This window comes from Ciconia boyciana, chromosome 2 (genome assembly GCF_034638445.1).
Source record: "Ciconia boyciana chromosome 2, ASM3463844v1, whole genome shotgun sequence".
NCBI lineage: Eukaryota > Metazoa > Chordata > Aves > Ciconiiformes > Ciconiidae > Ciconia > Ciconia boyciana.
In genome coordinates, this window is record NC_132935.1 from 113,089,289 (window position 1) to 113,100,238 (window position 10,950).

The window sequence follows — 10,950 nt, forward strand, 5'->3', positions numbered from 1 at the left end:
AAGCTTTTTTTAATTATCTAGCTTGCATTGGTTTTGCACTCTAAGAACACAATGATTACACAATTGTGAGCTATGATATACATTCAGTGACTCATGGCTACAGGCTGTGAGAGCGTCACCCTTTCAGTGCAGGGCTTTTGAGAGCTGATTCATGTAAATTAGTATTCTCCTCCTTAGTGAAATAAAATGTGCTATACAAATCCAATAAATAGAAAAGAACTGTTGATCCTAATCACAACAGACAGCAGGATCCATTTCTGCAGCATGCTGTTAGAAGCACATGGTATAAAATCAATCCGATATGCACTCTGTTCCCCCTCTTTCCTACTAGCCTCTTCCAGGGCTTTTACACTCACCATTTATTTGAATTTCTTCTTGGGTCAGGGCTGCTAAAACTGGTAATGCTATGAGTGGCAGGCTTGCATGCCTTACAAGTCACAGGAGAAGATGTCAACATCTGCCTATGTCTTTTGATATTCTTTTTACAATAGGGCATCCTTCGTCAGCATCATTTTCAATTTAAACTAAAGCTTCTCCAGTGATTTCTACATAACCCTGTAGTATTTTCTGCCTTCAAGGACTCCAGAAGAATTTCTTTATCACATCAATTAACAGCAGCAAATAGGAGTAGTGCTGAATATTAGATATTGCTAAAAAACAATGCCTGAAGAGTGCCCATGAACAATTGCAGGTACTTCAGGTTGAGTTCAGGTAGCTGAGTTAGCCTCATCTGTGGAGGAAAGATTAAACTGAGGAAACAAAGAGTATCAGGCTGTTAACTGGAGATCAGAGATATTTCTGCTAACTGTAGCTTGACATTGGTACTTAGAAAACAATTTTTCTTCAGTGTTTTTTCTTTATCCTGGTGCTATCTTGCTGTACGTTAAAAATTCTATATTGAAGTTAATTGGATTAACAGAATGAGTTTTGTCACTTACTTACCTTCCACCCTCCAACCCTTAAGATTAATCCACTGTAAGTATATATCCAATATGCTACTGTAAGCATATACCAGTATATACCAATACAAATATTAGGGTGATACATAGATTACAGCAACAGTCTCTGCTCAACATTGATCTATAGGCAGGTACTTTTCTATCCACCTTTCAAGAACTGGAACAAAACACACATTAACTTTTCAACATGGACTGATCACAAATGGTTTAGTCATATCCAGACTGAATGGGCTTTTATGTATGTTTCTTTTTGTTTTATACTGACCTAGCTATAGATCTTTACGGTTATATTTTTTTCTGATATCTGATGGAATCTGAAGATTTCTGATGTTTATCCAGCTGTAGAATATATTTGCTCACTGATATAGCCCACTTTGCAAGTCTCTCTGTTAGAAAGGGGTGTGTAACTGAGGCAATATTTTTAAAGCCAGACCATGTCTAGAGGTAGGTGATAGTAGCTGGAGAAGCCTTGCAGCCTCTTCCTGAGAACAGACTCCACTAGCAGGATCCTGTGGACCCCTGGACAGCTTGCAAGCTCCTTCTCCTCAGCAGAAACCTGTGGTGAATTTCTTCCACAATACAGCTTGAAGGCAAGAGAAGGAAAAAATACTAGAGCCTTGGCAAACTGTTACTCCACCAGTAACACCTGAGGACTCTGCTAAATGTGCCTAGTGAGGTTTTGTAAATGTCTCTCTCCCACCTGTTAATCATCTCCATGGTGCAAGCTTACCCCTACGCTCCTCGCATGGTGCATTGGGGCAGGATGGCAGCCCCTGGTGCTGGTCTCCCCCACAAATCAGGAGAAACTCCAATGAAAGCAAGGCCATGGGTTGGCACCACCCAGGGAGGTCGCAGAGCAGAGCCTGGTCCATGGTCTCTCCAGCAGATATCGAGAACTCATATCCTGAAAGGTCCCTCTCTCCTGTTGTTTGTAGGGGGTACCTGCCACCGAGGGGGCTGCGGCAGCAGAAGATGGTGCGGCTGTGGCAGCAGGAGCTGGTGACGGCACTGCTACCACTGAGCAGGAGGGTGTTGCTGAAGGTGACAAAGCTCAGGGAGAAGAAAAGGAGGCTGATGTGTCTCAGGTAACTCATGTCAGTGCACGGGAGAGTGTGTTAGAGGAATCGGGACAGATCCAGCAGTCTGAGAGAGGCAAGGCTGCTGCAGCTCTGTGCCCCCAGGTCCAACCGGTAGCAAGGGTGAGGCTCTCCTGGGATAGCCCTGGGAGGGGCCCCACAGGGTGTCCCTTCTTCTGAGTCCTTAATTTGGGTTGTGCCTGCCTCTGTGACCCTGTGCTCCCCTGGGCTTGAGGAGATGGGACTTGATGGGCTGATGGCTCCTGTGATGGGCATGGGAGCAGCATGGCAGGGTATTTTTTGGTCTCCCCCTCCTGCTGTTGTCTCTCTGTGCCCCTCTGTGGGGACGAGCTTTATCACATAACCTAACAGGGCTTTCTGGAGAAACAGGCAGAGAAAGTAATGGATTTTTCTTGTCTCCTGGCACCATGTCCTATCAATAACATTACTTTGTTTTATGTAAATGATGGTGGTTGAGCTGTGTATCTGCATCTGGCTTGCTGCCTTTTCTTCTGCAACCTCTGAGGAGCTGGGGAACAGCTACTAGAGCAGACCCTGCAACTGGGCAGCAAATTGCCACCTGCTGTCATTGCACATTGTATTTCTTCTGTGCACCAGAATAGGATGGTCTGGCAGAGGATCAGTGAACATGTTCTTTTCAGGTTGGATGCTCCAACAAGTTTCATTAAATGCCTTTTGTCCTAGGCTTCATTACTGGTCAGATGCTACCTACTTAGCCTTTTTGCTTTCTTTGCTCCCAGTTACATTGCTGTAAATCAGGAGAAATCCCCTTAATCAAAGAAATAAGTCATGTTTCCTTCTTTCATCACCTTTATATCACTATTATCCTGCTGACTTGAATTCCCAAAGAAATATAGGACAATGAGTCCTGGGACGTGTGGCTTTACCCAAACTCACCCAAAGTTAAGAGCAGGATGGAGGAGAAATGTCTGTTAATTTCAATGCACACTGAAAATGAAACCCAAACTACCTGCAGAGTATTTTTATTATTTACTGCAATAATTTGTGGTAATATAGAAAGTAGACTTAGGAGCACTAAGGGGAACAGTGAAAACAGGGAAGTGATTACTCCTTTACATTCTTGCACAAGTACTGTTTTCTGTCTTAATGTAAGGATCCACTGTGGAGAAGAAAGAAATCCCCATTCCCATATTTGCCCTGTGCAATAAACAAACAATTGTGTTTTCCTGCTTGAAATAAAACACTAAATACTCTTACAGTGCTTTTGTGGTTTGTTTGTTTTTTTTCCCCAGGAAAAGGTCAGCAGCATCCCTTCAGTAGTAATAGAGCCAGCATCAAACAATGAGGGGGAGGGAGAAGAACACGACGTCGTCATGAACGAGTCCAATGATGCTGCAGCGGAGATGGGCACTCAGGGCACTGACACTTCTCCCAGTGAAACTTCCCAAGTTGGAAGTGAGCAGAAACCCACTGAAGAAATGCAGGCTGCACCTTCTCAAGATCAGCCTGTTCCAGAAGAAGACGCAGCTTCTGCAATGCCACCCGGCTTTCTCTTTAAGGTCTGCTTCTTCATTCTTCTTTTAGACATCCCTTCAGACCTAGCTTCTGTGGATTTGTCTGTCTGCGCAGGAAGTGTGATGATTTCTTCAGGCCAAAGGACACTTAGTTTAACAGCCAGACACATGCGCACACAAATACACAAAAACACAACTTTAACATTGTGTTGTTGCTTCATACATGAAGTCTGAGAAGATACATTTTCTGCACACCGTTGTTGCTGTGCATATCCTTATGTAGTTGTAAGACTCACTGAAGTACAAGAACCCTTTCATCTCACCAAATTACTACTGACAATGAATATGTTGAGTAAAACTGGACTGCCACAGAGTTAGTCAGCGATATTGTATGATATATGCTAACAACATATCTGATATACTAACAATATATTTGATCTTTAAGGTCCCTTCCAACCCAAACCATTCTATGATTCTATGAGTCTATGAATATTAAAAAATGGCATTTTCTGGCCTGAAAATCTATAGTGGAAGTTTTGGTTCTATTGAAACCCATGGGACTTCTACAATTCACGGTAATGAAGCTAAAATGTCATTCTGTGACTTTAGTAATATTATAGTTATAAACTGTTAGAGTAATCAAGCAGAAAAGTTTAATGAGGCATAAGAGAAATTCTCTCCTTGGCTGGCAAGACCCATAGGGTTTCCTGGTTCACGAGGTTCTTTGATAATGCTTCTCACTTCAGAATCACTGAACAGCAGAAAAGCTCCTTGAGGATGGATGAACTTTACATGCTTCCTGTTATAATTTGCATAGTTCAGACTAATTAGTCCCATAGCACTCCATAAGTATGCCATTCTTCTTGGTCTATTCTCATTGCTCAATATTTTCGACAAACTTTGAGAATAACATTAAGGTGAGGTGAACAGTATCGTGCAACTCTGACTCAGACATGCTGACATAGTTCATCTTTTGTTTTCTATCACACTCTCTTGGGTCAGACATAAATAAGGAGAAGCAGAATATATGCCTGCCATCTGGTTCTTGATGCCATTTTCTTTCATTATTGCAAGTTACCATGGAACTGGTTGTGCTTTCAGAAAATTAGAATAGCATATAACTTAAGGAGGTAGAACCATTTAGTTAAAATGGTCTGTTCAGAACGGCATGCTGATCCTGCCAATGTTGTAATAATCGCCCCTTTGACAGACAGATATTTTTGGCATGTCCATCTGCCAGTAAATGGGAGCTCTTTCCAGGGCAAACATAAAGTAGGGTTACTATTACTCGCCTCTTCGATCACCTATTGAAATTGGTGCTGTACATCCCACTCAAATCTCAATGGATGTTTACTGCAAGAATAATATCCAGTGGCCACAACAAGAGAATGAGTGAGAGTCTGAAATACCAGTTCCTCGGAGTCTTTCTCAAGTTTGTTTGCAAAATCCTGGCATCCCTCTCTCAGACCTAGTAATGATAGTGGGGAGTGAAAGCAAATTCCTTACACAGAAGAAATAAGGGTGGCAGGACTTGCCTGAGAGGCAGGACTGGTGGGGTGTTGCAGTATCATCTGTCCTTGAGATCCTGTGACCTTGGGAAAGGATCTTAGGTTTCCTTCGGTAGTTTCAGGAAGATTTACTTAAGCTGTCCCTGCTTCCAAAGATATGAACAGAAAACTTTGACAGGAAATCTATGTCAACATTAACGATTTGAATGTACCTACCTATAGCCATATGTTTGTATAAAGAAGGTACATTATTCTTTTTTTTTTTTTAAATAAAGATTTAACAGAGAATTTTGTTGAGAAAATGTCTCCATTTAGATTATATCTATATGTTTGGTGTTATTTTCTTCAGGTTGAAGTTCTACACGATTTTGAGGCAGCTAACAGTGATGAGCTTAATTTAAAACGAGGAGATATTGTACTAGTAATTCCTTCTGAGACCACAGCTGATCAGGTAAAAACATGTGGTTCTTTCTTTTGTTGATGTTTTTCTTTGTTTCATTTTATTTCTCACAGATTATAGTTAATGGGAAATGTGTATTCAAAATGTCATTACTGTTAGAAAACATGAAGATTCTAATTTTGTCTTTGTACTTGGTTCCATTTGAGACTAAATGGCACAGTTGGCTACAGCTAAAGTTCCAGATATATGCTACTAACGGGATCTGGCCTCAGCATATTTTCTAGGACATTTTTTATGCTACTTTGTAGTGGATTTTATACAGGCACACATACACACAAAGACTTAATATGGAAGATGAATTACAAATTGTGCACTATGTTGCTATATATAATCTCGTTTTAACATTGCAGCTGAACTGATTACACGGTCCCTAGATGTTCAGAGCTTTTACGTGTGGATTTGGAGAAATTATACATATTCACCCACAGAGTGCACTGAGGCTGCACACAAATTGTGGTGTCCTACAGCCAAAATGTATGGAGGTGCTGCTATGTGTGCTGCACGCCTCTAAAATGAACTCTGCCCTCTGGAAGCCTGAACCTGAATTAAACAACAGTTCAATTTCATTTAAGACATCTAATTTTGTTTTAACAATGCATTTCAGGTGAATTTTTAAACAATTTTATTCCATGTGTTAAATTGAATTGCAGTGAAATGAATTGATTTTTGGCCACTGCTTTAAAAGAGAAGACCATACTGTATACTGTTAGCACCAGCCGCTTCGTGGGCATCTGTTAGTGCCAGTAGTGTTGGTGAAAAGTCTCCCGTTGATTTGGGGGTTGGGGGGGACACCTGGATCCTGCCTAGTGAGGTAGCTAAGAGCACTGCTCTGAATGAAGAATATTTCTTAAAATAGGTCTAAATAATAGCGCCTTAAGCACATATGAGTGCTGGGGACTGTATTTGAAATTGTTTCAATGGTTGATACTGTCCAAAGGTAGGTAATAACCAGTGTTCATCACCTCAGCTGAACTTTCTTTTAATACAAGAGACAAGTAATTGTTTTTTGCGTTTGTTTGGGGTTTTTTATTTCAGAATAAAAGATTTTTCTTTCAGCAGGGCACTTTACTCTTTTTATAGGGCTAGATGCTGTTATCCTTTACTTAAATTATGCTGCATCTTACCTCATGGGCAGTTCAACTGATTTCATTATCAGTATTTGCAGAATAGGACACTGCTGTAAGGATAGCAAAATCTGCTCTCTCTTTTCAGTCTGTTTTTCTTAGGATGTTATGTATTAAATATGCTTAATCTTCACTTGGTGAATCCATGAAGTATATTCTTCTCTTGTGGTGTGCATCGAAATTCCATTAGCATTAATTGGAGTAAATTGTGTGCAATGATGGAGAAAATAAACCTTTATGTATTCATGTTTCTGAAGCCATTCTGGTCATATCTTTATTACTCAGTACATATTTGCCCTTCATGTTTAACAACACCATAAAGCTTAATCTTTTTGTCTTTTGCCAGGTACTTTGTTGATTTATATAGAGTCTTTTTATCTTTGTTATTCTTTATTCTCCTTCAAAATTGACCTGTCTAAAACCATAATTCTAATATAGCTGGTAACATCAGCCTGTGTTCCCCATTCGAAGCAAACCAGTCCCACCCAGAGGCTTCAATTTTTCCATTAGTCTTGATTGGAAGTTATTATCCAGTAAAACTGTTAATTCCTTCATTACAATCTACTCTGCCTGTTCTAGAAAGCTGTAGTTCCTCTCTCCTTTGTCTCAGATATTCCACATGCTTCAAAAACGTGTCCCCAGTTACACATACCCAGCCAATGCTGTACATAAGCTGTACTTGCTTTAATGATGCTTATTTTGTGGTGGAGAGCTAGTACACCACTACACGCAGTCACTGAGCTTGTACATCACCATGACTTGGTGTTGTACAAGAAGATCCGTTCATATTACTCTATCTCCTTGTGTATTCTCTGTGCAATAATAATATGGCAGCATTAGAAATTCCCCATTCATCATGGCTTTGCTCTGGCTCCTGTTCTTAAAAGGAACAAAGCACAGGGTTAGTGAGATGAGAACAGGTTGATTGTTTCAAAAAAAGTACCAAACTGATTTTATTCCAGGTAGAATTGATAACACCTAAGAGAACCCAGCACTTCCCAATAAGAAATCTCTATTTTGATCGCTTGGTCTGCGGGTTTGGTTTGCAATTTTGCCTGTCAAATTCTGGTTTAGGTTTCCAGGAATTTTTGGAAAGAAAGAAAACAGTCTGTGCAAAATCAGAGCCTGCTTTTTAACCAAAGCACCAAATCTTTTAGCCATGTGACTCTGAAATGTCTTCAGGTCTGAAGCTCGTAGCAAGGACTGGGAGACCTGAAGTTTAAGAGACTCTGTCTTTTTCCTTGCAGGAGGCTGGCTGGTTGACAGGCGTTAAGGAATCCGAGTGGCTTCAGTACAGAGATGCAAATAGTTATAAAGGACTTTTCCCAGAGAACTTCACACGCCATCTGGAGTAGTTCTCCACTCAGGCAGATGAACGTGGTACGAAGCTCAGTCAGTAGGTTTTTAACCTCTTTGAGACACAGGAGCCCACCTTTTTGTAGTTTAAGCTGTTAATGGTTTACAGACTGGTGCCAGACAAAGCTTGTTGAAACATATCGAAATGAGCATGAATGCAAACAGTTAAGCTAGCAATTTCTGAAGCAGTACCTGAAAAAAAAAATCAAATAAAAAAGAAATGTCCTTATTTGTTCACACGTACGTGGCAACAGGTTTGTTTGTGCTTTGTCAGAGCTATGGTGATCCTGTATTTTGGTCCTTTCCCATGAAATCTGAAATTAGCCTCCTCAATACCAAAACCTTAACTTCTCTGCACTAAGTGTATTGTATTGAGTTGCACTGCAGAAGATTTAATTAGTTATCCTGTAGTAATGAGGTCAAACTATTATAAGTTTCATGTGTTTAAAAAAACAAATAACTGCTGCAAAGTTTTTCAATGTTATTTTTGGACATGCATAATATATATACACACAAGAACTTATATGTGTATATATAAGTGCATATGGATATATATGCATTTTCACAACTTCATCGTAGTTCTTTGACTGTGTAGTATCATCAGTACATGCATTGCTCTTTCACTGTCTGGCATTACAGGAAATGGTTTTGTTCCAAAGCAAAACTAGCTGCTCCATTGCCAAAACATGATACAGTATCTGTGTTTGTAATGTGAAATTTTCATTCTGAGATGATGAATAACATCATGTTTGAAGCTGCTAAACCTTCGAGAAGGCATGGCTCGGTCTCCCCTTCCAGCTGCAGTAGTTACAATGAGATAATCTGGAGGGGGAGCTGTTATGATGCTAATCTATACTTTTTTAATTTAATTGGCTGAATAAATAAATAAAATAAAAGAAACAGAACTAATCTCTGAGAAGAAATAAACACAATATATTTTCACTATATGTATTTATGCAGCGTACCTTCACAGATCCTTTTAAAATAAGATATATAACGTATCCTGTATCAAAAAGTCATCTGTAACTTATGTTTTCCAGTGCTGTGTCATTAAAAATAAACCTTTGATCCAGAGAAGCTGTTTCATCTGTGGTGCTTTTGAAGTTTTGTGACACTGAAGTTCGTATCACTTATATGTTGTATTACAGAATCCAATCTTAATTTAATACCTTTTTTTCCAAAGAAACGTGGCATAATAGGTGCACGATCTAAATTCTTGCTCTCAACTCTAGTTGTGGCCAGAGCTCCAGAAGGTCTGAACCCCAGCTCAGCACGTCTCCTAGCTACTCCTCCTGTTCAAGACCCTGACCGCCCACTAATATCTGTCCGTGAGCACAAAGGGAGCTTGTCTGTGCTTGACCATTGCTCAACTGAAGATTGCTACCTCTTAGTAATTTTTCACTTGTCCATTTATTTTGTGTGGAAAGAAAGTTCTCCATGAATCTGCTCTATTGTGTTTGCTGATGCATGGAAGCTGCAAATATTTAGGAACATCTATATTTTCCTAGCAATTCAGTTATTTTTCATGATATTTTGGTTGGGGGCTTGTTTTGTGTGCAAATGGTATCTGTTTCCACTCTATTTATAATTTGTCAAGTTTCAATTGAAGAAACGGATTTTTTTGTTGCTCTGGAAGAGGAAGAAAGTTGGTTTCTTTCTGTTTTTCAGAATACAGTAGCTTTCAAAAGCAAGTATAATGATAGCTGTGTTTTGTGAAGAAGCTGAATGGCTCAACTGTGATAGCTGGGATTTCGGCTTTGAAATGTCACAATGAGCAATCGGAGTCTAGGGAGGTTGCAGGAAAGCTCTTTGGTTTTCTGTTCATTCCTTTAACATGTTTGGTGGTCAGTAGTGATCCAGGGCCAAGAATCTCACCAGGGAAACAACTTTCTTTTCATTTTGGTGTGTTACAATAAATTCCAGACTCCAGTGCACCACTCTGAGGTGGTCGTAATAACCTATTAAACCTGATTTATGGTGAGACTCTGATGACCTCCGAGGCCAGTTTCCTGCTTAACTACATCTCAACACTTGCATTTCAGTAATAGCTGCTCTACAGATCACTGCAACAGACCAGCACTGGACAATCGAGCCTCAGTTTCCCTGTGGACACCATGTCGCCACTTCTTTGACTGAGGCCTACAATCAAGTGAGACCATCATGCGTGACAGCCGTAACCCTAAGGAAGCAGAGGATGCTATGATCAGCCCAAAGCATTTCTTTACCCAGTGCTGATTGTGTGCAGTTACCATTATGCCCTCTTGGGCATAAGAAGTACCCAAGTCAAAGTCAACACCCTTGGCCTTGATTCTTCTAATGTCTTTGGTACAGGTCAATGTGCCAAATCCACCGGTAAGGGGTTTGCAGCACAGCTGAGGTTGTATATAGGTAGGAAAGGTCTCTGGTCTACAGCAAAGAGCTTTCATGGTTTCTTCTGACATGCTCTTCAGAAATACTGCTTGACTCTACTCTTCATTTCTTAATTCCACCTCAGTATAAAGAAAAATATAATTTCAAAAACCATCAAATGTCCACATCTCGCTGCAAGGGCTGTCATTATTTGCTGGCAATAAGATATACTGATAATGTCCCAAAAGCCATGCTGTTGCACATGATGCCTGTGTCATTTAAGTGCTGCAGGTTACTGTGGATATGGCATACCATTCCGATATTAAGTATGTCTTCGTATCTCACACATGCACCCCAGAGCCACAAAGCAAACAGATGTCTTGCAGGAAGGATGAGGAGAATTATTAATGTTACATCTTTAAAATTCCTTGCAAAATTTATTATGCTAAGATGATAGATACTAAAGGAAGGACATTGATAGGTTAGCCAGAATGATAATTTTCCGAATTTTCCCTTTGAACAGAAGGAGTTCATGAATGGAAACGTATTTATCATTTTGGGTTAACAACTGTTTCTCACATTCGATTTCTTCTTACTCTAGTTTTGTTAGACAGTCAGACAT

At 40.0% G+C, this 10,950-nt stretch overlaps 1 protein-coding gene across 1 annotated transcript in view; it reads left to right on the top strand.

Moving 5' to 3' along the window:
* AMPH (amphiphysin) overlaps positions 1-8,162 on the top strand; it is a 122,840-nt gene extending 114,678 nt beyond the window's left edge. The window contains exons 19-22 of the mRNA XM_072851410.1: positions 1,895-2,044; positions 3,310-3,576; positions 5,389-5,490; positions 7,871-8,162. Coding sequence (XP_072707511.1) covers positions 1,895-2,044; positions 3,310-3,576; positions 5,389-5,490; positions 7,871-7,978 — 627 coding nt within the window. The 3' untranslated portion in view covers positions 7,979-8,162. The remainder of the gene's footprint in view (positions 1-1,894; positions 2,045-3,309; positions 3,577-5,388; positions 5,491-7,870) is intronic.
* Positions 8,163-10,950: the final 2,788 nt, after the last annotated feature.